The sequence below is a fragment of the Oncorhynchus tshawytscha genome, unplaced genomic scaffold (assembly GCF_018296145.1).
Source record: "Oncorhynchus tshawytscha isolate Ot180627B unplaced genomic scaffold, Otsh_v2.0 Un_contig_3397_pilon_pilon, whole genome shotgun sequence".
Lineage (NCBI taxonomy): Eukaryota > Metazoa > Chordata > Actinopteri > Salmoniformes > Salmonidae > Oncorhynchus > Oncorhynchus tshawytscha.
This window is the reverse complement of record NW_024608994.1, coordinates 11,895-37,500: the sequence shown is the minus strand read 5'-3', so window position 1 is coordinate 37,500 and position 25,606 is coordinate 11,895. Positions and strand designations below refer to the sequence as shown.

General features: G+C 47.3%; 1 protein-coding gene across 1 annotated transcript in view; it reads left to right on the top strand.

The window, feature by feature from the left end:
* The window catches only part of LOC121844094 (one cut domain family member 3-like), a 46,513-nt gene extending 21,453 nt beyond the window's left edge, over positions 1-25,060 (top strand). Inside the window, exon 2 of the mRNA XM_042313978.1 lies at positions 20,608-25,060. Coding sequence (XP_042169912.1) covers positions 20,825-21,754 — 930 coding nt within the window. The 5' untranslated portion in view covers positions 20,608-20,824 and the 3' untranslated portion in view covers positions 21,755-25,060. The remainder of the gene's footprint in view (positions 1-20,607) is intronic.
* The last annotated feature ends 546 nt before the right edge of the window (positions 25,061-25,606 follow it).

Genomic DNA, 25,606 nt, shown 5'->3' with positions numbered 1-25,606 from the left:
GTGAGTAGGGAGAGATAGAAGGAGAGGGGGGTGAGTATGGAGAGATAGAAGGAGAGGAAGGGGGTGAGAGTATGGAGAGATGGAAGGAGAGGAAGGGGGTGAGTATGGAGAGATAGAAGGAGATGAAGGGGGGTGAGTATGGAGAGATAGAAGGAGAGGAAGGGGGGTGAGTATGGAGAGATGAAGGAGAGGAAGGGGGTGAGTATGGAGAGATAGAAGGAGATGAAGGGGTGAGTATGGAGAGATGGAAGGAGAGGAAGGGGGTGAGTATGGAGAGATAGAAGGAGATGAAGGGGGTGAGTAGGGAGAGATAGAAGGAGAGGAAGGGGGTGAGTAGGGAGAGATGGAAGGAGAGGAAGGGGGGTGAGTAGGGAGAGATAAAGAGAGGAAGGGGGTGAGTAGGGAGAGATGGAAAGGAGAGGAAGGGGGTGAGTATGGAGAGATAGAAGGAGATGGGGGGTGAGTATGGAGAGATAGAAGGAGAAGAAGGGGGTGACTATGGAGAGATAGAAGGAGAGGAAGGGGGTGAGCAGGGAGAGATAGAAGGAGAGGAAGGGGGTGAGTATGGAGAGATAGAAGGGGGTGAGTATGGAGAGATAGAAGGAGAGGAAGGGGGTGAGTATGGAGAGATGGAAGGAGAGGAAGGGGGTGAGTATGGAGAGATAGAAGGAGAGGAAAACCCAACCCCAGTCAGTAAATACCTGTGTGTGTGTGTGTGTGTGTGTGTGTGTGCGTGTGTGTGTGTGTGTGTGTGTGTGTGTGTGTGTGTGTGTGTGTGTGTGTGTGAGAGAGAGAGAGACACAGAGAGAGAGAGAGAGAGAGAGAGAGAACCTGATACCAGCCCTAACCCTAACCTTCTGTTTAGTTGTTATCAGATCCAGCATTGTGTAAGAAGAGAGATTAGGGTTCACAGCACTGTGAGAACAAGAGGGTGCTGGATGACACCACAGCACACACACACACACACACACACACACACACACACACACACACACACACACACACACACACACACACACACACCCTAGCAGAGCTGAGGAGGGACAGGGTGCTCTACTGCCACCATCATTATTTCTCAGTGTTTGACAGTGTTTGACAGCCCTAACCCTAACCTGATACCTGCCCTAACCTGATACCAGCCCTAACCCTAACCTGATACCAGCCCTGACCCTAACCTGATACCAGCCCTGACCCTAACCTGATACCAGCCCTAACCCTAACCTGATACCAGCCCTGACCCTAACCTGATACCAGCCCTGACCCTAACCTGATACCAGCCCTAACCCTAACCTGATACCAGCCCTAACCCTAACCTGATACCATCCCTGACCCTAACCTGATACCAGCCCTAACCCTAACCTGATACCAGCCCTGACCCTAACCTGATACCAGACCTAACCCTAACCTGATACCACGGGGTGATAACCTGATACAAGCCCTAACCCTAACCTGATACCACGGGGTGATAACCTGATACCAGCCCTAACCCTAACCTGATACCAGCCCAAACCCTAACCTGATACCAGCCATAACCCTAACCTGATACCACGGGGTGATAACCTGATATCAGCCCTAACCTGATACCATGTGGTGATAACCTGATACCAGCCCTAACCCTAACATGATACCACAGGGTGATAACCTGATACCACGGGGTGATAACCTGATACCACCCCAAACCCTAACCTGATTCCAGCCCTAACCCTAACCTGATACCAGCCCAAACCCTAACCTGATACCAGCCCTAACCCTAACCTGATACCAGCCCAAACTCTAACCTGATACCAGGCCAAACTCTAACCTGATACCAGCCCTAACCCTAACCTGATACCAGCCCTAACCCTAACCTGATACCGCAGGGTGATAAACTGAAACAATGCGTTGTCCAATTGACGAAAAATATTGCCGTAAATAGTGTGATTTGCGTCACAACTAAATAAACGATAGAGCATAATATGAAACGATAGACGGTTTTCTATCATCACACGATATACTGTACATACTACCTCAATCAGCCTGACTAACCGGTGCCGGTATGTAGTCTTGCTACTGTCTTTTTACTGTTGTTTTATTTCTTTACTTACCTATTGTTCACCTATTACCTTTTTTGCACTATTGGTTAGAGCCTGTAAGTAAGCATTTCACTGTAAATTGTTGTATTCGGCACACATGACAAATAAAGTTTTATTTGATTTGCATTGATTTCCATTGGAAATCCTATTTTCTCTAACCCCTAACATGTGAGTGAAGTTGAGTGGTTGGAAAATCCCATTCATGGAGAGGTGTCACTCCGGCGCTCCCAGTCCTTTCCTACCTCTCCCTAAACACCTCTCCCTGTCCTTTCCTACCTCTCCCTAAACACCTCTCCATAAACACCTCTCCCTAAACACCTCTCCCTGTCCTTTCCTACCTCTCCCTAAACACCTCTCCCTAAACACCTCTCCCTAAACACCTCTCCCTGTCCTTTCCTATCTCTCCCTAAACACTCTCTGCCTTGTCCTTTCCTACCTCTCTGTAAACCTTGTCCTTTCCTACCTCTCCGTAAACACCTCTCCCTAAACACCTCTCCCTGTCTTTTCCTATCTCTCCCTAAACACCTCTCCCTAAACACCTCTCCCTGTCCTTTCCTACCTCTCCCTAAACGCCTCTCCCTAAACACCTCTCCCTGTCCTTTCCTACCTCTCCCTAAACACCTCTCCCTAAACACCACTCCCTGTCCTTTCCTACCTCTCCCTAAACACCTCTCCCTGTCTTTTCCTATCTCTCCCTAAACACCTCTCCCTAAACACCTCTCCCTGTCCTTTCCTATCTCTCCCTAAACACCTCTCCCTGTCCTTTCCTATCTCTCCCTAAACACCTCTCCCTGTCTTTTCCTATCTCTCCCTAAACACCTCTCCCTAAACACCTCTCCCTGTCCTTTCCTACTTCTCCCTAAACACCTCTCCCTAAACACCTCTCCCTGTTCTTTCCTATCTCTCCCTAAATACCTCTCCCTAAACACCTCTCCCTGTCCTTTCCTTGAGGAGACTTTTGGGGATTGTAGGTCCCTACAAGGATAGAAGAACCCCCCCCCCCTTCTAATGTCATTAACACATCGGTGTGTGTGTGTGTGTGTAAGTTTGTGTGTGTGTGTGTGTGTGTGTTAATGACATTAGAAGGTGCAGTTGTGTCCCTGTAATAGCAATGTACCAACCTCTCTAAACACACAGTCAATAATAGACTACACACTCCACACCACTTAGTCTGAACACATTGAACAACAGTGTGTGTGTGTTTGTGTGTGTGAATGGGCAGATAAACTATCCCAGCTGTCTGTATGTCTGGTGATGGCCCTGTGGACACAGACTGTGCTTCTCTTATGCTAAAAGGAGTGTGTGTGTGTGTGTGTGTGTGTGTGTGTGTGTGTGCATGGCATTTGTGTGTGTGTGTGTGTGTGTGTGTGTGCATGTTGTGTGTGTGTGTGTGTGTTTGCGTGCGTGTGTGTGTGTGTGTGTGTGTGTGTGTGTGTGTGTGTGTGTGTGTGTGTGTGTGTGTGTGTGTGTGTGTGTGTGTGTGTGTGTGTGTGTGTGTGTGTGTGTGTGTGTGTGTGTGTGTGTGTGTGTGTGTGTGTGTGTGTGTGTGTGTGTGTGTGTGTGTGTGTGTGTGTGTGTGTGTGTGTGTGTGTGTGTGTGTGTGTGTGTGTGAGTTGCTGTGAAATGTGATTCCATTCAGGCCTCGTCTCTGCTGTCATTTCAGTCCAGTCTTACAAAGAAACAGACTACAACTAACTGTAATTCATGCAGCGTTTCAGTGCCTAGGTCCGTGTCCCAAAGCCCATACTAAATAGTGGGTAGTTTGAGTATGAGAAAAAAATACAGTTTAAATAGTATGCAACATTTTGAAAATCTAGTATACTTTATATTCCTGGCTGTCATTCTCCTTTCAGCGTTGACAACAGCTGATCAGTATAGGGGTTGTGCTACCGGCATCAACCAATAGTGGGAAACAACTAACAACAGGTCTGTAACTCCATTAGGTTGAATGTGATAGTCTGCCTGTAACCAGCCTGAATAGGTCTGTAACTCCATTAGGTTGAATGTGATAGTCTGCCTGTAACCAGCCTGAATAGGTCTGTAACTCCATTAGGTTGAATGTGATAGTCTGCCTGTAACCAGCCTGAATAGGTCTGTAACTCCATTAGGTTGAATGTGATAGTCTGCCTGTAACCAGCCTGAATAGGTCTGTAACTCCATTAGGTTGAATGTGATAGTCTGCCTGTAACCAGCCTGAATAGGTCTGTAACTCCATTAGGTTGTATGTGGTAGTCTGCCTATAACCAGCCTGAGTAGGTCTGTAACTCCATTAGGTTGAATGTGATAGTCTGCCTGTAACCAGCCTGAATAGGTCTGTAACTCCATTAGGTTGAATGTGATAGTCTGCCTGTAACCAGCCTGAATAGGTCTGTAACTCCATTAGGTTGAATGTGATAGTCTGCCTGTAACCAGCCTGAATAGGTCTGTAACTCAATTAGGTTGAATGTGATAGTCTGCCTGTAACCAGCCTGAATAGGTCTGTAACTCAATTAGGTTGAATGTGATAGCCTGCCTGTAACCAGCCTGAATAGGTCTGTAACTCCATTAGGTTGAATGTGATAGTCTGCCTGTAACCAGCCTGAATAGGTCTGTAACTCCATTAGGTTGTATGTGGTAGTCTGCCTGTAACCAGCCTGAATAGGCCTATAGAAGACGTAGTCCTCTTTGTCCTGGTTGGGATAGAATACTTAGTCCTCTTTGTCCTGGTTGGGATAGAAGACTTAGTCCTCTTTGTCCTGGTTGGGATAGAAGACTTAGTCCTCTTTGTCCTGGTTGGGATAGAAGATTTAGTCCTCTTTGTCCTGGTTGGGATAGAAGACTCATGCTAATACATAGAACATTACAGTTCTAATTCATAAACCAAGTTTGTAAATATCTGTACACCAATGGTTCTTTACTTCACACACACACACACACACACACACACACACACACACACACACACACACACACACACACACGCACACACGCACACACGCACGCACACACACACACACACACACACACACACACACACACACACACACACACACACACACACACACACACACACACACACACACGCCCACACACACACAGCCCCAGAGAGTGGCCCTGAGGGGAGTAGATAAGATCAGTTCTGCAGGAGGGTAGTTGGTGATAGAAGTATGATCTCAGCACACTGATAACTCACCACTGTTTACACAAAGACAGGCCTAAACACCTGCGGGTATGGAAAAATACCAGGACCTACACTACACTAACTACACAACACCCTAATGACACTACACATCACCCTAATGACACTACATAGCACCCTAATGACACTACACAGCACCCTAATGACACGACACATCACCCTAATGACACTACATAGCACCCTAGTGACACTACACATCACCCTAGTGACACTACACAGCACCCTAGTGACACTACACAGCACCCTAGTGACACTACACATCACCCTAATGACACTACACAGCACCCTAGTGACACTACACAGCACCCTAGTGACACTACACATCACCCTAATGACACTACATAGCACCCTAGTGACACTACACATCACCCTAATGACACTACACATCGCCCTAATGACACTACACATCACCCTAATGACACGTACACATCACCCTAATGACACTACACAGCACCCTAATGACACTACACATCACCCTAGTGACACTACACATTGCCCTAGTGACACGTACACATCACCCTAGTGACACGTACACATCACCCTAGTGACACATATATATCACCCTAGTGACCCACTTCTCCCATTAGTACTAGTGCACTACTTCTGGCCATGCAAAGCCAGACAAGGAATGGGGTGCATGTCCTTTACTAACTATATGTCCTTGGTTATATCCTATGGGGTTTGAGACATGTCCTTGGTTTTATCCTATGGGGTTTGAGACATGTCCTTGGTTATATCCTCTGGGGTTTGAGACATGTCCTTGGTTATATCCTATGGGGTTTGACACATGTCCTTGGTTATATCCTATGGGGTTTGAGACATGTCCTTGGTTATATCCTATGGGGTTTGAGACATGTCCTTGGTTATATCCTCTGGGGTTTGAGACATGTCCATGGTTTTATCCTATGGGGTTTGAGACATGTCCTTGGTTATATCCTATGGGGTTTGAGACATGTCCTTGGTTATATCCTATGGGGTTTGAGACATGTCCTTGGTTTTATCCCATGGGGTTTGAGACATGTCCTTGGTTATATCCTATGGGGTTTGAGACATGTCCTTGGTTATATCCTATGGGGTTTGAGACATGTCCTTGGTTATATCCTATGGGGTTTGAGACATGTCCTTGGTTATATCCTATGGGGTTTGAGACATGTCCTTGGTTATATCCTATGGGGTTTGAGACATGTCCTTGGTTATATCCTATGGGGTTTGAGACATGTCCTTGGTTATATCCTCTGGGGTTTGAGACATGTCCATGGTTTTATCCTATGGGGTTTGGACATGTCCTTGGTTATATCCTATGGGGTTTGAGACATGTCCTTGGTTATATCCTATGGGGTTTGAGACATGTCCTTGGTTATATCCTATGGGGTTTGAGACATGTCCTTGGTTATATCCTATGGGGTTTGACACATGTCCTTGGTTATATCCTCTGGGGTTTGAGACATGTCCTTGGTTATATCCTATGGGGTTTGAGACATGTCCTTGGTTATATCCTATGGGGTTTGAGACATGTCCTTGGTTATATCCTATGGGGTTTGAGACATGTCCTTGGTTATATCCTATGGGGTTTGAGACATGTCCTTGGTTATATCCTATGGGGTTTGCTCCCCTCCTCAGGGAACCAACACTCGACCTCTCTGACGTCAAAAACCACAGACCTGTATCCCTTCTCTCTTTTCATTCCCGAAACACTTCAGCCTTCTGTCTCTGACCGACTCTCTCGTTATCTCAACTCAATTCGAAGGGCTTTATTGGCATGGGAAACATATGTTTACGTTGTCAAAGGTAAATTAAATAGACGATAAACAAAAGGGAAATAAACAAAGGGAAATAAACAATCAGTAAACATTTACACTGAAAAAAGTTTGACAAGATTATAGACATTTAAAATGTTATTTTATTGGCTACGTACAGTGTTGTAACAATGTGTAAATAGTTGGAAGTATGAAAGGGAAATAGATATGGGTTGCGTTTACTTGTTTGTTGTTTGTGATCCACTGGTTGCCATTTTCTCATGGCAACGAGCCTCACATCTTGCTGTTGTGATGGCCTAACAGATAATGGGAGTTTATCAAAATTAGGTTTGTTTTCGAATTCTTTGTGGGTCTGTGTAATCTGAGGGAACTATGTGTCACTAATATGGTCATACGTTTGGCAGGAGGTTAGGAAGTGCAGTTCAGTTTCCACCTCATTTTGTGGGCAGTGTGCACATAGCCGGTCTTCTCTTGAGAGCCATGTCTGCCTGTGGCGGCCTTTCTCAAAAGGAAGGCTATGCTCACTGAGTCTGTACATAGTCAAAGCTTTCCTTAAGTTTGGGTCAGTCACAGTGGTCAGGTATTCTGCCGCTGTGTACTCTCTGTGTAGGGCCAGTCACAGTGGTCAGGTATTCTGTCTCTGTGTACTCTCTGTTTAGGGTCAGTCACAGTGGTCAGGTATTCTGCCTCTGTGTACTCTCTGTTTAGGGTCAGTCACAGTGGTCAGGTATTCTGTCTCTGTGTACTCTCTGTTTAGGGTCAGTCACAGTGGTCAGGTATTCTGGTGTACTCTCTGTTTAGGTCATCACTGTGGTCAGGTATTCTGTCTCTGTGTACTCTCTGTTTATTCTGTCTCTGTGTACTCAGGGTCAGTCACAGTGGTCAGGTATTCTGTCTCTGTGTACTCTCTGTTTAGGGTCAGTCACAGTGGTCAGGTATTCTGTCTCTGTGTACTCTCTGTTTAGGGCCAGTCACAGTGGTCAGGTATTCTGTCTCTGTGTGTCTCTGTTTAGGGCCAGTCACAGTGGTCAGGTATTCTGTCTCTGTGTACTCTCTGTTTAGGGTCAGTCACAGTGGTCATTCTGGTATTCTGGTATTCTGTTTAGGGTCAGTCACAGTGGTCAGGTATTCTGCCGCTGTGTACTCTGTGTACTCTCTGTTTAGGGTCAGTCACAGTGGTCAGGTATTCTGTTTAGGGTCAGTCTGTGGTACTGTCTCTGTTTAGGGTCAGTCACAGTGGTCAGGTATTCTGCCTCTGTGTACTCTCTGTTTAGGGTCAGTCACAGTGGTCAGGTATTCTGTCTCTGTGTACTCTCTGTTTAGGGTCAGTCACAGTGGTCAGGTATTCTGCCTCTGTGTACTCTCTGTTTAGGGTCAGTCACAGTGGTCAGGTATTCTGTCTCTGTGTACTCTCTGTTTAGGGTCAGTCACAGTGGTCAGGTATTCTGTCTCTGTGTACTCTCTGTTTAGGGTCAGTCACAGTGGTCAGGTATTCTGCCTCTGTGTACTCTCTGTTTAGGGTCAGTCACAGTGGTCAGGTATTCTGCCTCTGTGTACTGTTTAGGGTCAGTCACAGTGGTCTATTCTGTGTGTACTCTCTGTTTAGGGTCAGTCACAGTGGTCAGGTATTCTGCCTCTGTGTACTCTCTGTTTAGGGTCAGTCACAGTGGTCAGGTATTCTGGTATTCTCCTCTGTGTACTCTCTGTTTAGGGTCAGTCACAGTGGTCAGGTATTCTGTCTCTGTGTACTCTCTGTTTAGGGTCAGTCACAGTGGTCTGTCTCTGTGTACTCTCTGTTTAGGGTCAGTCACAGTGGTCAGGTATTCTGTCTCTGTGTACTCTCTGTTTAGGGTCAGTCACAGTGGTCAGGTATTCTGCCTCTGTGTACTCTCTGTTTAGGGTCAGTCACAGTGGTCAGGTATTCTGCCTCTGTGTACTCTCTGTTTAGGGTCAGTCACAGTGGTCAGGTATTCTGCCTCTGTGTACTCTCTGTTTTGGACCAAATAACATTCCAATTTACTCTGTTTTTTTTGTTCGATTCTTTCCAGTCTGTCAAATAATTATCTTTTTATTTTCTCATGATTTGGTTGTGTCTAAATGTGTTTATGTCCTGGGGCTCTGTGGGGTCTGTTTGTGTTTGTGAACAGAGCCCCAGGACCAGCTGGCTGATTGGACTTTTCTCCAGGTTCATCTTACTGTAGGAGAGTGCTTTGTGGTGGAATGTGTGGGCATGGCTTCCTTTTAGGTGGTTGTAGAATTGAACAGCTCTTTTCTAGATGTTGATAACTAGCGGCTATAGTCCTAATTCTGCATCGTTTGGGGTTTTGCGTTGTACACAGTTTAAATTGGTTGTTTGTCCCTTTTTGTGAATTCTTGGTTGGTGAGCTGACCCCAGACCTCACAAGCATAGAGGGCAATTGAACAGATTGAGGTATTTTTAGCCAGACCCTCATTGGGATGTTGAGTTTAATGTTCCTTTTTATGGCATAAAAGGCCCTTCTTGCCTTGTCTCTTAGATCGTTCACTGCCTTGTGTTAGTTACCTGTGTTGTTCCTGTTTAGGCCGAGGTATGTATAGTTTTTTGTGTGCTCTAGGGCAACGGTGTCTAGATGGAATTTGTATTTGTGGTCCTGGCAACCGGACCTTTGTTGGAACATTATTTTTTGTCTTACTGAGATTTACTCTCAGGGCCCAGGTCCGACAGAATCTGTGCAGAAGATCTAGGTGCTGATGTAGGTCCTTCTTGGTTGGGGACATATCTAGGTGCTGCTGTAGGTCCTCCTTGGTTGTGGACAGATCTAGGTGCTGCTGTAGGCCCTCCTTGGTTGGGGACAGATCTAGGTGCTGCTGTAGCCTCATTGGTTGGGGACAGATCTAGGTGCTGCTGTAGGTCCTCCTTGGTTGGGGACAGATCTAGGTGCTGCTATAGGTCCTCCTTGGTTGGGGACAGATCTCGATGCTTCTGTAGGTCCTCTTTGGTTGGGGACAGATGCACTGGATCATTTACAAACATTAGACATTTGTTTTCCAAATCCAGTTGGGTGAGGCCGGGTGCTGCAGACTGTTCTAGTGCCCTTGTCAATTCATTGACATATATGTTGAAGAGGCTAGGGCTCAAGCTGCATCCCTGTCTCACCCCACGGCCCTGTATAGCCAGGTCCACCTCTACAAGGCAGCAGTGCCCACCTTTGGGTCCTGCCTTGTAGAGGTGGACCTGGTCATAAAAGCTGTCCAAGATCAGGGGGGAGTGTTAGTCCAACTAGATGTTTGATTTTGAGGTACAGTCATGGGAAATGCTTGCGTTTACTCGCTGTATGGTAGCAGGGTGGAAGTCTTTCTGTGGTAGCAGGGTGGAAGTATTTTTGTGGTAGCAGGGTGGAAGTCTTTTTGTGGTAGCAGGGTGGAAGTCTTTCTGTGGTAGCAGGGTGGAAGTCTTTCTGTGGTAGCAGGGTGGAAATATTTTGTGGTAGCAGGGTGGAAATCTTTCTGGTAGTGGTAGCAGGGTGGAAGTCTTTCTGTGGTAGCAGGGTGGAAGTCTTTCTGTGGTAGCAGGGTGGAAGTCTTTCTGTGGTAGCAGGGTGGAAGTCTTTCTTTTTGTGGTAGCAGGGTGGAAGTCTTTCTGTGGTAGCAGGGTGGAAATCTTTCTGTGGTAGCAGGTGGAAGTCTTTCTGTGGTAGCAGGGTGGAAGTCTTTCTGTGGTAGCAGGGTGGAAGTCTTTCTGTGGTAGCAGGGTGGAAATTTCTGTGGTAGCAGGGTGGAAGTCTTTTTGTGGTAGCAGGGTGGAAGTATTTCTGTGGTAGCAGGGTGGAAGTCTTTCTGTGGTAGCAGGGTGGAAGTCTTTCTGTGGTAGCAGGGTGGAGATCTTTCTGTGGTAGCAGGGTGGAAGTCTTTCTGTGGTAGCAGGGTGGAAGTCTTTCTGTGGTAGCAGGGTGGAGATAACCCGCTTGTGAGTTTGGGGAAAGTGGAAGAAGCTTTTTCAATCACTCTCTTGAATGCTGTGGCCACCCTTTCCTGCTGTGCTCTCAGGTTGTTTGTGCCTGTGTGTATTATTATGTGGCTGGGTGACCCTAGTTGGTCCTCAGACAGAAGGTCTAGGGCTCTGGGTGTATTATCATGTGGCTGGGTGACCCTAGGTGGTCCTCAGACAGAAGGTCTAGGGCTCTGGGTGTATTATCATGTGGCTGGGTGACCCTAGTTGGTCCTCAGACAGAAGGTCTAGGGCTCTGGGTGTATTATCATGTGGCTGGGTGACCCTAGTTGGTCCTCAGACAGAAGGTCTAGGGCTCTGGGTGTATTATCATGTGGCTGGGTGACCCTAGTTGGTCCTCAGACAGAAGGTCTAGGGCGCTCTGGGTGTTTGGACACCAGAATTTAGACAGTCTGTGTTGGGAAAAAGTTTATTTTCTTGTATATACTTCCTGTTTGAGCCCATAAGGAGTACGATATTTGTCTTGTGTGTGTCCTCAGTGGGAGTGCGGGGGTTGTCAGAAGGTTCTATCAGGAGGCTGACAGGGGGTGCTAGGAGGGGTGTGGTCCCAAGGGCTTGGGGTTCTTCATTTATCTGTTCTGCTGTGGTGTCAAGACTTTGGTCAGGATCTGAGGTGGGTTGTTCTCTGTCACACGTCATCTTTCTCACCTTCCCCTCAAGTGCTCTCGCCTTCTCCTCTAGTGCTCTTACCTTCTCCTCTAGTGCTCTCACCTTCTCCTCTAGTGCTCTCACCTTCTCCTCTAGTGCTCTCATCTTCTCCTCTAGTGCTCTCACCTTCTCCTCTAGTGCTCTCACCTTCTCCTCTAGTGCTCTCACCTTCTCCTCTAGTGCTCTCATCTTCTCCTCTAGTGCTCTCACCTTCTCCTCTAGTGCTCTCACCTTCTCCTCTAGTGCTCTCACCTTCTCCTCTAGTGCTCTCACCTTCTCCTCTAGTGCTCTCATCTTCTCCTCTAGTGCTCTCACCTTCTCCTCTAGTGCTCTCACCTTCTCCTCTAGTGCTCTCACCTTCTCATCTAGTGCTCTCACCTTCTCCTCTAGTGCTCTCATCTTCTCCTCTAGTGCTCTCACCTTCTCCTCTAGTGCTCTGCTCTCACCTTCCCCTCTAGTGCTCTCATCTTCTCCTCTAGTGCCCTCATCCCCTCTCTCTCCTCTAGTGCTCTCACCTTCTCCTCTAGTGCTCTCACCTTCTCCTCTAGTGCTCTCATCTTCTCCTCTAGTGCTCCCATCTTCTCCTCTAGTGCTCCCATCTACTCCTCTAGTGCTCTCACCTTCTCTTCCAGCACTCTCACCTTCTCCTCTAGTGCTCTCACCTTCTCCTCTAGTGCTCTCATCTTCTCCTCTAGTGCTCTCATCTTCTCCTCTAGTGCTCTCACCTTCTCTTCTAGTGCTCTCACCTTCTCCTCTAGTGCTCTCATCTTCTCCTCTAGTGCTCTCACCTTCTCCTCTAGTGCTCTCACCTTCTCCTCTAGTGCTCTCATCTTCCCTCTAGTGCTCTCATCTTCTCCTCTAGTGCTCTCACCTTCTCCTCTAGTGCTCTCATCTTCTCCTCTAGTGCTCTCATCTTCTCCTCTAGTGCTCTCACCTTCTCCTCTAGTGCTCTCACCTTCTCCTCTAGTGCTCTCACCTTCTCCTCTAGTGCTCTCATCTCTCCTCTAGTGCTCCCTCTAGTGCTCTCATCTTCTCCTCTAGTGCTCTCACCTTCTCCTCTAGTGCTCTCATCTTCTCCTCTAGTGCTCTCACCTTCTCCTCTAGTGCTCTCACCTTCTCCTCTAGTGCTCTCACCTTCTCCTCTAGTGCTCTCATCTTCTCCTCTAGTGCTCTCACCTTCTCCTCTAGTGCTCTCACCTTCTCCTCTAGTGCTCTCATCTACTCCTCTAGTGCTCTCATCTTCTCCTCTAGTGCTCTCATCTTCTCCTCTAGTGCTCTCACCTCTCCTCTAGTGCTCCTCATCTCCACAGTCTGCAGTGCTCTCACCTTCTCCTCTAGTGCTCTCACCTTCTCCATTCTAGTGCTCCACCTGCCTTACTCCAGCTAGTGCTCTCATTTCTGAGGAAATCCTCTAGTGCTCCCACCTTCTCCTCTAGTGCTCTCACCTTCTCCTCTAGTGCTCTCATCTACTCCTGCCGCTGGGCCTCCTCCTTCCTTCCTCTCCTGCTCTTTCTCCAGTTGAAGTTGTCTCACCACAGTCCAGAGTGCAGACATGTCTCTCTCCCCCTCCAGCTCTCCTGGTCTGGTTGAGGGATGTTGTTGTGCTGGACCATTTTTTTGTGCTGACCATTCCAGCTCCACCTGCCTTACCTCCAGCTGGGTGAATGTATCCTTCATTTCAGTGAGGGAATAGTACTCTGTGCTGGGAGGTTGGCTCTCTGCCTGGGGTTGCTCATCTGTGGGGTTGTTTAATTAAGGATGAGGTCTGGTCTGACTCGCTCGGAGTGGAGGAGTCTTCACCAAGAGTGATCTTCTCCTCTTTGATTCTATGAAAGTCTGTTGAAACTGTTTGGGGTTGCCCTGTACCAATACTGTTCCAGACTTGTACAGGTTAACATTGGCTGACTCAGGTTCTTCGTTGTCTAGTATCCTTCATTTCTACCCATCGCTAACACTAACTCTTGACATGGGGCAGTGTGCTCTTATAGCACTAACTAGGGAATGTCTAGAAGATTAAGTTGCTATGTTCCCATTTTTTTAACAGTCAACAAAAAGTGTCGCTGGGTTGTCTCTTTCAGAACGATCTTCTTGACCCTGTACACCAAGTCACTCGGCTCTGTCATAGCCTCTCATAGTCTCTACTATCATTGCTATGAGGATGACACAACTAATCTTCTCCTTCTCACCTTCTGACACCCCGGGTAGCGTCAAGAATCTCTGCATGCCTGGCATACATCTCAGCTTGGATGTCGGCCCACCCCCTCAAGCTCAACCCTGACAAGACAGAGCTGATATTCCTTCCTGTGAAAGGCCTGCCCGCTCCAAGACCTCTACAAGACAACTCCATAGTGTTCCCATCCCTGAGCGCAAAGAACCTTGGCGGGACACTAGACAACACCCTGCTGTTTTCTGCAAACATCAAAGCAGTGACCCGCTCCTGCAGGGTCAAGCTCTACCACATCCATACAGTACAACCCTTCCTCACACAGGAAGTAGCACAGGTCCTAATCCAGGAGCTTGCCATCTCCCGTCTGGACTACTGCAACTCTCTGTTGGCTGGGCTGCGGTGTTATCCAACTTCTCCAGAATGCTGTGGTGTTATCCAACTTCTCCAGAATGCTGCAGTGTTATCCAACTGCTCCAGAATGCTGCGGTGTTATCCAACTTCTCCAGAATGCTGTAGTGTTATCCAACTTCTCCAGAATGCTGTAGTGTTACCCAACTTCTCCAGAATCCTGGTGTTCAAACCTTCCTAAGTTCTCCCATGTCACCCTGCTCCTCATCACGCTACGCTGTCTTCCTGTCGAAGCTCACATCGTCTTCAAGACCCTGGTGCTTGTCAACAGGGGAAGCAAGGGGAACCGCCCCTCCTTACCTTCAGGCTCAAACTGTACATTCCAACCCCAGCAATCCATTACGCCACCTCTGGTCTCTTGGCCCTCCCACCCCCAGGGGAGGGCAGCTCCTGCTCAGCTCAGTCAAAGCTCTTCTCTGTCCTGGCACCCCATTGGTGGAAACAGCTTCCCCCTGAAGTCAGGACAGCGGAGACCCTGCCCATCTTCCAAAACATCTTTTGAAGAGTATCTTAAAGAACTCTCACAACGCCCAAAATCTATTTACCTATCGGCTTGACCTTCTCCTTGTCTATATCTTTCTAACTTTTACCTATCGGCGTGACCTTCTCCTTGTCTCTGTCATCTCTCTGTCCTGTCTCTCTTCTGTCTCTGTCTCTCTCTCTGTCTTGTCTCTGTCCTCTCTCTCTGTCTCTCTCTCTGTCCTGTATCTGTCCTCTCTCTGTCCTGTCTCTGTCCTCTCCCTGTCCTGTCTCGGTCCTGTCTCTGTCCTCTCTCTGTCCTCTCTCTGTCTTGTCTCTGTCCTCTCTCTCTGTCTCTCTCTCTGTCTGTCTCTGTCCTCTCTCTCTGTCCTCTCTCTGTCCTCTCTCTCTGTCCTCTCCCTGTCCCCTCTCTGTCCCGTCCTGTCTCGGTCCTGTCTCTGTCTCTCTCTCTGTCCTCTCTCTGTCCTCTCTCTGTCATCTCTCTGTCTTGTCTCTGTCCTCTCTCTGTCTCTCTCTGTCCTGTCTCTGTCCTCTCTCTCTGTCCTGTCTCTGTCCTCTCTCTCTGTCCTCTCTCTCTGTCTCTCTCTGTCTCTCTCTCCCCTCCATTTATTTGGTGAGATGAATCCTGTGTTGTGTTGGGGTCTGCTGTAACCTAACCTCTCTGGACTCTGACTCTCACCCTGCTCCCTCAATCACCCCTTTGTGCCTGATGGCCTAAACCCCCCACTACGGAGAGAGGGAGGGGATGCAGGAAGGGAGTGTGTGTGTGTGTATGTGTGTGTGTGTGTGTGTGTGTGTGTGTGTGTGTGTGTGTGTGTGTGTGTGTGTGTGTGTGTGTGTGTGTGTGTGTGTGTGTGTGTGTGTGTGTGTGTGTGTGTGTGTGTGTGTGTGTGTTGGACACAGGAAGGGACGCTGCTGTAACACAAAGGCAAAGGTCGAAACGGGAGAGGTTTAACTACAGATCGCTTTGTGTTCAAAGAGAGAGAGAGGAAAAACAGAAAGGGAGAATGAGAGAGGAACGATAAAGAGAGAGACCGAGGCAGAGAGCAAGAGAAAACGAGAGAGAGAAAGAAGGAGAAAGAACGATTAAAGAAACTGTCACACTTCACAGGATCAAACTTTTTGGGGGGGAACTTTAAGTTTCCTTCTTCTTTAGTTTCTCAGCGTTTCACACTGAGAATAACTCAGTTTGGCAAATGTAGATTCCACATTTTAGAAAATATTAATATTCATGAAATCACAAGTGCAATATTTTGAAACACAGCTTAGCCTTTTGTTAATCAGCCTGTCATCTCAGATTTTGAAAGTATGCTTTACAGCGAAAGCAATCCAAGCGTTTGTGTAAGTTTATCGATAGCCTAGCATAGCAGTATGTACACTTAGCATCAGGAAGCTTGGTCACGAAAATCAGAAAAAGTTTACCTTTGATGATCTTCGGATGTTTTCACTCACGAGACTCCCAGTTACACAGCAAATGTTCCTTTTGTCCCATAAAGATTATTTTTATATGCAAAATATCTTTTTCGTGTTATGTCCACAGGAAAGAGCGACAACGCAGACGAAAATTCCAAACAAAAAAAGAATATCCATAATGTCCACAGATACAAACGTTTTTTATAATCAATCCTCAGGTTGTTTTTAAAATATATAATCGATAATATATCAACCACAAATGTCTTTCACAGTAGGAGAGGGAAAAGCAATACCTATCCAAATTCTGTTGCGCGAGCAAAACCCATGTGACCACTTGACGCGATGTTATCGTTCTGGCTCATTTTTCAAAATAAAAGCCTGAAACTATGTCTGAAGACTGTTGACACCTTAAGGAAGCAATTAGGAAAGATTATTTTTATACCCAAAATACCGACGTTTGTCTATGTGGAGTTGCCTGTCAGTACTCATGTACTCATAGATTCACGTTCGTTTTGTTGTTTTGTTGTTTTGTTGTTTTGTTTAGTGTTCTTCGTTTCTTCGTCTTATTTTCCACCATAATTTGCAAATAAATTCATTAAAAATCCTACAATGTGATTTTCTGGATTTTTTTCCCCCTCATCTTTTTCTGTCATAGTTGAAGTGTACCTATGATGAAAATTACAGGCCTCTCTCATCTTTTTAAGTGGGAGAACTTGCGCAATTGGTGGCTGAGTAAATACTTTTTTGCCCCACTGTATATCCCTTAATGTCTTGAAAACATAGACTCTTAGCTTTCATTTGACACCCAGTTTGACATGCTCCTGCGAACTTCACATGTTGGTGCTCACTGGTCCTTTTACATGGAAACACCCTATATAGGAGCTGTGTGTTAAATTGGCACATTTGGTTCAGACAGAGAGATACAAAAGAGTGGGGCTTTTGTAAAGTCTTCCTCTCTGGTGCTTTCATCAACCCTAACTGCTCTGCTTTGAAGACTGTCCATGTTGTATTAGCAGCCTGTGTGTGTGTGTGTGTGTGTGTGTGTGTGTGTGTGTGTGTGTGTGTGTGTGTGTGTGTGTGTGTGTGTGTGTGTGTGTGTGTGTGTGTGTGTTGGACACAGGAAGGGACGCTGCTGTGTGTGTGTGTGTGTGTGTGTGTCTCTGTCTGTCTGTCTGTCTGTCTGTCTGTCTGTCTGTCTGTCTGTCTGTCTGTCTAAAGGGTCTGTCACTGTCTGGGACATTCTGGTCACCCTGTAAAGGTTAAAGGGACATTTCACCCTGTAAAGACAGCCCTCATCACTACTGGTTAAAGGGACATTTCACCCTGTAAAGACAGCCCTCATCACTACTGGTTAAAGGGACATTTCACCCTGTAAAGACAGCCCTCATCACTACTGGTTAAAGGGACATTTCACCCTGTAAAGACAGCCCTCATCACTACTGGTTAAAGGGACATTTCACCCTGTAAAGACAGCCCTCATCACTACTGGTTAAAGGGACATTTCACCCTGTAAAGACAGCCCTCATCACTACTGGTTAAAGGGACATTTCACCCTGTAAAGACAGCCCTCATCACTACTGGAGGTTAAAGGGACATTTCACCCTGTAAAGACAGCCCTCATCACTACTGGTTAAAGGGACATTTCACCCTGTAAAGACAGCCCTCATCACTACTGGTTAAAGGGACATTTCACCCTGTAAAGACAGCCCTCATCGCTACTGGAGGTTAAAGAGACATTTCACCCTGTAAAGACAGCCCTCATCACTACTGGAGGTTAAAGGGACATTTCACCCTGTAAAGACAGCCCTCATCACTACTGGAGGTTAAAGGGACATTTCACCCTGTAAAGACAGCCCTCATCACTACTGGAGGTTAAAGGGACATTTCACCCTGTAAAGACAGCCCTCATCACTACTGGAGGTTAAAGGGACATTTCACCCTGTAAAGACAGCCCTCATCACTACTGGAGGTTAAAGGGACATTTCACCCTGTAAAGACAGCCCTCATCACTACTGGTTAAAGGGACATTTCACCCTGTAAAGACAGCCCTCATCACTACTGGAGGTTAAAGGGACATTTCACCCTGTAAAGACAGCCCTCATCACTACTGGTTAAAGGGACATTTCACCCTGTAAAGACAGCCCTCATCACTACTGGTTAAAGGGACATTTCACCCTGTAAAGACAGCCCTCATCACTACTGGAGGTTAAAGTGACATTTCACCCTGGGGGAAATCTGAGTTTGTTTTCATGCTGTCCAAGGCATTTCTAGGTCAGTGAGATGAGTTTCAAACATAATTGCAGAACGTGTCTGGGCATCGTACACCGGACAACACACCCTATGATGACATTCGGTGTATCTACGGACTGGTAAATTAAATTAAGTTTCAATCAAAAATAGATGACATTTACTACATTTGTCTGCCAGTATGGATTCACAAAATATATTTATATCAGTTGTACGGGGCTCTCTAGCATCGAACAGATGTTAGACATTCAGATACTGTACAGTAGTATGTCAATACATAATGAGTTTCAGTAGATAAATTAAACGTAGCTAGCTAGCCAGGTAGCTTGTATGAAAGATAACTAACTTAGCTAGCTAGCCAGGTAGCTTGTATGAAAGATAACTAACTTAGCTAGCTAGCCAGGTAGCTTGTATGAAACATAACTAACTTAGCTAGCTAGCCAGGTAGCTTTATGAAAGCCCTCATCACTACTGGTTATAACTAACTTAGCTAGCTAGCCAGGTAGCTTGTATGAAAGATAACTAACATAGCTAGCTAGCCAGGTAGCTTGTATGAAAGATAACTAACTAGCTGAGCTAGCCAGGTAGCTTGTATGAAAGATTAACAATCAGCTAGCCAGGTAGCTTGTATGAAAGATAACTAACTTAGCTAGCTAGCCAGGTAGCTTGTATGAAACAGAACTAACTTAGCTAGCTAGCCAGGTAGCTTGTATGAAAGATAACTAACTTAGCTAGCTAGCCAGGTAGCTTGTATGAAACATAACTAACTTAGCTAGCTAGCCAGGTAGCTTGTATGAAACATAACTAACTTAGCTAGCTAGCCAGGTAGCTTGCAGGAAAAATAACTTACTAAGCACCATATTTGTCCTCTGCCCTCTTCGTGCATCGACTATAGCTGAGCTTCTAGCTAAATCCAACTCTACGTTTTGAATCCTCTTCGCTATATTCCAGTTGAAATATGGAGTTGAATTTCACATGTAGCTCATTAAGAGAACAAACAACTCCATGGTCTAAGTCATGTTGATGAGAGGAATCACTTGAAGCCATTGAGTCTGGTCAGTTCTTTCAGTTATTCCCACCAGAGGGTTTGGTGTGGTGTCTGCCTCCCTTTCAGAAAAGCCCATCTTGGGACGGGCCAGATCAGGAAGCACCGCATCACACCGAGGTGTAGTCTTTCAGGGAATAAAATGTCTTTATCACCTTGTACATTTAGCAACAGATTCCGCCGATTGGATCATCACTGAAAAACATCCCATGGATCCTTAAAACATGGACGACATTATCTAAATGCATTCAGTATAACATAGAGCCTTCACAAAACAACCCCTCCAGCCTCCCCTCTCAATACTCGCTCCTTTGCACCCCAGTATCTCTACTTGCACATCCATCTTCTGCGCATCTATCACTCCAGTGTTTAATTGCTAAATTGTAATTATTTCACCACTATTGGCCAATTTATTGCCTTACCTCCCTTATCTTACCTCATTTGCACACACTGTATATAGACTTTTCTATTGTGTTATTGACTGTGCGTTTGTTTCAGTGTAACTCTGTGTTGTTGTTTGTGTCGCACTGCTGTGCTTTATCTTGGCCAGGTTGCAATTGTAAATGATAACTTGTTCCCAACTATTCTACCTGGTTAAATTAAGGTGAAATAAAGTAAAGTAACTTAAATAAGAACAGTTAGTAAGTGTATTCATTTTGTTAAAGCTCAACTATTCAACTCAACTGTTATGAACTAACTCACTTATTAAACCTCCCTCCCTCCATCCTTGTCCCTCCATCTACCCCCTCTCCCTCCCCCTCCCTCTTTACCCCTCACCCCGTTCCTCTTCCTCCTCTACCCCTCCCTCTCCCCCCTCTCTCGACCTCCCCCTCTCCCTCCCCCTCCCTCTTTACCCCTCACCCCATTCCTATTCCTCCTCTACCCCTCCCTCTCTCCCCTCCCTCTCTCCACCATCCCCCTACCTCTTCCTCCTCTACCCCTCCCTCTCTCTACCTCCCCCTCTCCCCTCCCCTCCCTCTTTACCCCTCACCCCGTTCCTCTTCCTCCTCTACCCCTCCCTCTCCCCCTCCCTCTCTCCACCATCCCCCTACCTCTTCCTCCTCTACCCCTCCCTCTCTCTACCTCCCCCTTCTTCCCCCTACCTCTTTCCCCCTCACCCCATTCCTCTTCCTCCTCTCCCCCTCCCTCTCTCCACCCCTACCCCCTCCACCTCTGCCCATATCTCCTTCTCTCTCCTCTACAGCTTTAAAAAGATCCTTCGACGTCGACGATGTGGACGAGCTCCCTCCCTTCTCCCCCTCCTCCCCCGTTCCCTCCCCCTCTCCTCCACCTCCCTCCTCAACAAGACCAACGAGGGTCGAGGGTTCCCCACCTCCAACCACGGCTCCCCTGCCTTCCGCTCGCGGATCAGCCTTGGTACCAACCCCAGCCCTGCCCAGAGCCCTGTGTTCAAGTCCCGCATGGTCTCCAGTCTCTCCTTCAACAGAGCCATGAACAGACCCACCATCAACAACAATGGAGGGAGCTCCGGAGGCATCACCAGGGCCTCTTCCTTCCAGAACAAGTTCAACCCGAAGGGTTTCTCCTCCTCTCTCTCTGGCCCAGGCAGTGATAATGATAGTCTCCATAGCTCCTCTTCTAGTCTGGAGTATTCCATCCAGGGAGGGGGAGGAGAAGGAGGAGGAGGGGTAACTCCGGGCAAGCCAGGGTCTCTGTCCTACTCCACTAGCCTACAGATGGAGCAGCGTCCTGGGCAGCAGCGTGGCGTGGGCCTGGGGATGGGGAAGAAGTTCTCTTCCCATGGGAGTGTGTTTCACTCTGAGCTAGAGGGGCCTATGGGGCTGGGAGCTCCAGAGCCCAGGGGGGTCAGCCACGGATCCATGCCCAGTCTGGACCTCCAGATCGGGGAAGGAGGAGGCGGGGTGATGGGGGTGCGGGGGGCTGGAGGTGGAGGGGTGAGGTATGGCAACGCCAATGTGGGTTTGAATGGCGGATCCCAGCGGCATTATAACACCAGTCCCTTTGGGAAGGAAGGATGCTACTCTCCCAATCAGAACCACAACAGCTACCAGGCCCCGCCCAAACCCAAAGAGACCCAGCGTCTCAACAAGTTCCCCCTGGATCTAGACAGTCTGGTGGGGGTGAAGACGGCCCAGCCCAGCCCCCATCCTCCCCCCTCGTCTGACCCCCCTAAACCTCCACCCAGAGCACACTATCCCAGCAGCCTCTCTGTCTCAGCTAGCCCATCCCTCAGCAGTCTGGACAGCTCCGGTGGTGACCTCACTCCTCTTCCCGCCGCCAAACACCACATCTCCTACAACAACATCAACCCCCCCTCCCCGCTCTCCCCCACCTACCTCCCCCCGGGGCCAAGCCTGTCCCTAAGGTGAGCCAGTCCCCTGTCCCCCTGTCCCCTGCCCAGACCCCCAGCTCAACCAACTCTCCCCCAGACCTCAGGTAGGACACCTGGCCCCCTCCACCCCCCTGCCACTGGAGCACACCCAGCCACAGGAAATGATGTCAGAGAGAGAAAGCGTGGGTTCCATCCTGCAGAGGATCGCTTCCTTCTCCCGTTCCGACGCCATGACGACCACCAGGGTTCCAAGCGCCGCCAGTGTTCTGAGCGGGGTTGCCCTTAGCAACGGGGTGAAGAAGGAGAGCCCACCACCGATGATGATGATGCATCAGGAGCGTGTTTCATCACCTCTACAAGGTAAGCATTTTAAAATTACATGGTTACTGACCCAATGCTCTTATTAACCGCCAGGTTACCTGCCGACCACGTAGGTCATTATCTAACGATTTCATAGGAATGTTCCCATGGTGTGACAGGAATGTTTCCAAGAGACTGTTCCCTAAATGTCAAATAGAACTGACCCAGAACTTAAGATATTAAATGTTTCAGACACATTTCAAGAATATTCATGTGATCAGTTTTCTGTGGTTTAGGAAAATATTCCATTAACGTCCCACCAAACATACACAGAACATGGTCGTCATTAAAGCAGACTGGAACACATCTCCATTATGATGTATATCTCCTTAAAGCAGACTGGAACACATCTCTATTATGATGTATATCTCCTTAAAGCAGACTGGAACACATCTCCATTATGATGTATATCTCCTTAAAGCAGACTGGAACACATCTCCATTATGATGTATATCTCCTTAAAGCAGACTGGAACACATCTCCATTATGATGTATATCTCCTTAAAGCAGACTGGAACACATCTCCATTATGATGTATATCTCCTTAAAGCAGACTGGAACACATCTCCATTATGATGTATATCTCCTTAAAGCAGACTGGAACACATCTCCATTATGATGTATATCTCCTTAAAGCAGACTGGAACACATCTCCATTATGATGTATATCTCCTTAAAGCAGACTGGAACACATCTCCATTATGATGTATATCTCCTTAAAGCAGACTGGAACACATCTCTATTATGATGTATATCTCCTTAAAGCAGACTGGAACACATCTCCATTATGATGTATATCTCCTTAAAGCAGACTGGAACACATCTCCATTATGATGTATATCTCCTTAAAGCAGACTGGAACACATCTCTATTATGATGTATATCTCCTTAAAGCAGACTGGAACACATCTCCATTATGATGTATATCTCCTTAAAACAGAATGGAATACATCTCCATCCATGAATTCTCATTTGAGGACTGTATTGTAGATTGGAGGTCCAGGTCTTGTTGTGTTGTACTCGTGTCATACTATAAGGTCCAGGTCTTGTTGTGTTGTACTCGTGTCATACTATAAGGTCCAGGTCTTGTTGTGTTGTACTCGTGTCATACTATGAGGTCCAGATCTTGTTGTGTTGTACTCGTGTCATACTATAAGGACCAGGTCTTGTTGTGTTGTACTCGTGTCGTACTATGAGGTCCAGGTCTTGTTGTGTTGTACTCGTGTCATACTATGAGGTCCAGATCTTGTTGTGTTGTACTCGTGTCATACTATGAGGTCCAGATCTTGTTAGGTTGTACTCGTGTCATACTATAAGGATCAGGTCTTGTTGTGTCATACTATGAGGTCCAGGTCTTGTTGTGTTGTACTCGTGTCATACTATGAGGACCAGGTCTTAATGGCACAGGAGGTAGTGCTCTGTCCTGTATGTGTAGAGTTACTGGTTCATGTCCCTCTCAGCTGGTCTGTCTCCATCACTAGTATCTGTTGTTGTCCCAGAGGACACAGAACACAGCTGGACGGTCAGTGGTGCTGCTAATAGTCTGGAAACTCTGAGCCAAATCAAAACAGGCTCCGTCTGGAAAGTATGTGGCAGCTCCAATACACCCACTACATAACATGATGATTCTGATAGAACACTGTCGGGTTCCGCTGGACTGCTGGTTCTGCTCTCACCCACTACATAACATGATGATTCTGATAGAACACTGTCGGGTTCCGCTGGCCTGCTGGTTCTGCTCTCACCCACTACATAACATGATGATTCTGATAGAACACTGTCGGGTTCTGATGGACTGCTGGTTCTGCTCTCACCCACTACATAACATGATGATTCTGATAGAACACTGTCGGGTTCCGCTGGACTGCTGGTTCTGCTCTCACCCACTACATAACATGATGATTCTGATAGAACACTGTCGGGTTCCGCTGGACTGCTGGTTCTGCTCTCACCCACTACATAACATGATGATTCTGATAGAACACTGTCGGGTTCTGATGGACTGCTGGTTCTGCTCTCACCCACTACATAACATGATGATTCTGATGGAACACTGTCGGGTTCCGCTGGACTGCTGGCTCTCACCCACTACATAACATGATGATTCTGATAGAACACTGTCGGGTTCCGCTGGACTGCTGGTTCTGCTCTCACCCACTACATAACATGATGATTCTGATAGAACACTGTCGGGTTCTGATGGACTGCTGGTTCTGCTCTCACCCACTACATAACATGATGATTCTGATAGAACACTGTCGGGTTCCGCTGGCCTGCTGGTTCTGCTCTCACCCACTACATAACATGATGATTCTGATAGAACACTGTCGGGTTCCGCTGGACTGCTGGTTCTGCTCTCACCCACTACATAACATGATGATTCTGATAGAACACTGTCGGGTTCCGCTGGCCTGCTGGTTCTGCTCTCACCCACTACATAACATGATGATTCTGATAGAACACTGTCGGGTTCCGCTGGACTGCTGGTTCTGCTCTCACCCACTACATAACATGATGATTCTGATAGAACACTGGGGTTCCGCTGGACTGCTGGTTCTGCTCTCACCCACTACATAACATGATGATTCTGATGGAACACTGTCAGGTTCTGATGGACTGCTGGTTCTGCTCTCACTAATACACAGTGGTCACAGCCTCCCCTCATGGAACAACAACATCCTCTGTTTAGACAGACCATCATGTTGAAGAGTCCTTTTCCACATGGAACATGATATCTCTCCTCTTCCTCCCCTTTTTCCTCTCCTCTTCCTCCCCTTTTTCCTCTCCTCTTCCTCCCCCTTTTCCTCTCCTCTTCCTCCTCCTCCTCTTTTTCTCTATTCCTCCCCTGTTCTCTCCTCTCCTCTGTTTCCCCTCTCCTCTCCTGGGGTTTAACAGATGGACACTAAGCTTTTACAGTTAGAGTCTTTGTGCGTATGTGTGTGTATGTGTGTGTGTGTATGTGCGTGTGTGTGTGCTTGTGCGTGTGTGTGTGCGTGTGTGTGTGTGCTTGTGCGTGCGCGTGTGTGTGTGTGTGCTTGTGCGTGCGCGTGTGTGTGTGTGCTTGTGCGTGCGTGTGTGTGTGCATGTGTGTGTGTGCTTGTGCGTGCGTGTGTGTGTGTGCGCGACAGCTGGGGGTCAGTGTACCATGAATAGACAACATGTTGAGAGGGGAAGGTAAAGATAGAGGGAGTGAGGACTTTACAGAAGACCGACAGAGTGGGATTAAGGAGGACTAAAATGTTTCCCCTCAAACACAAAGATGACTTCACACACACACACACACACACACACACACACACAAACACACACACAAACACACACACAAACACACACACACAGTGTTGCCGATGTAAAGGACATCATTCTGCTTGCTTAGAAAGTACTAAATCTGGTGTGAACTCAGGACCTCCGCCTCACAACCACACCTGACCTCCCTCCTCAAAGCCTCTTAGCTGATCGCTCCACCTCAGAAACCAGCTAATGAGGCGACGCAAGAGGGACACTTAAGGCTGAGGAGTCACACATCTCC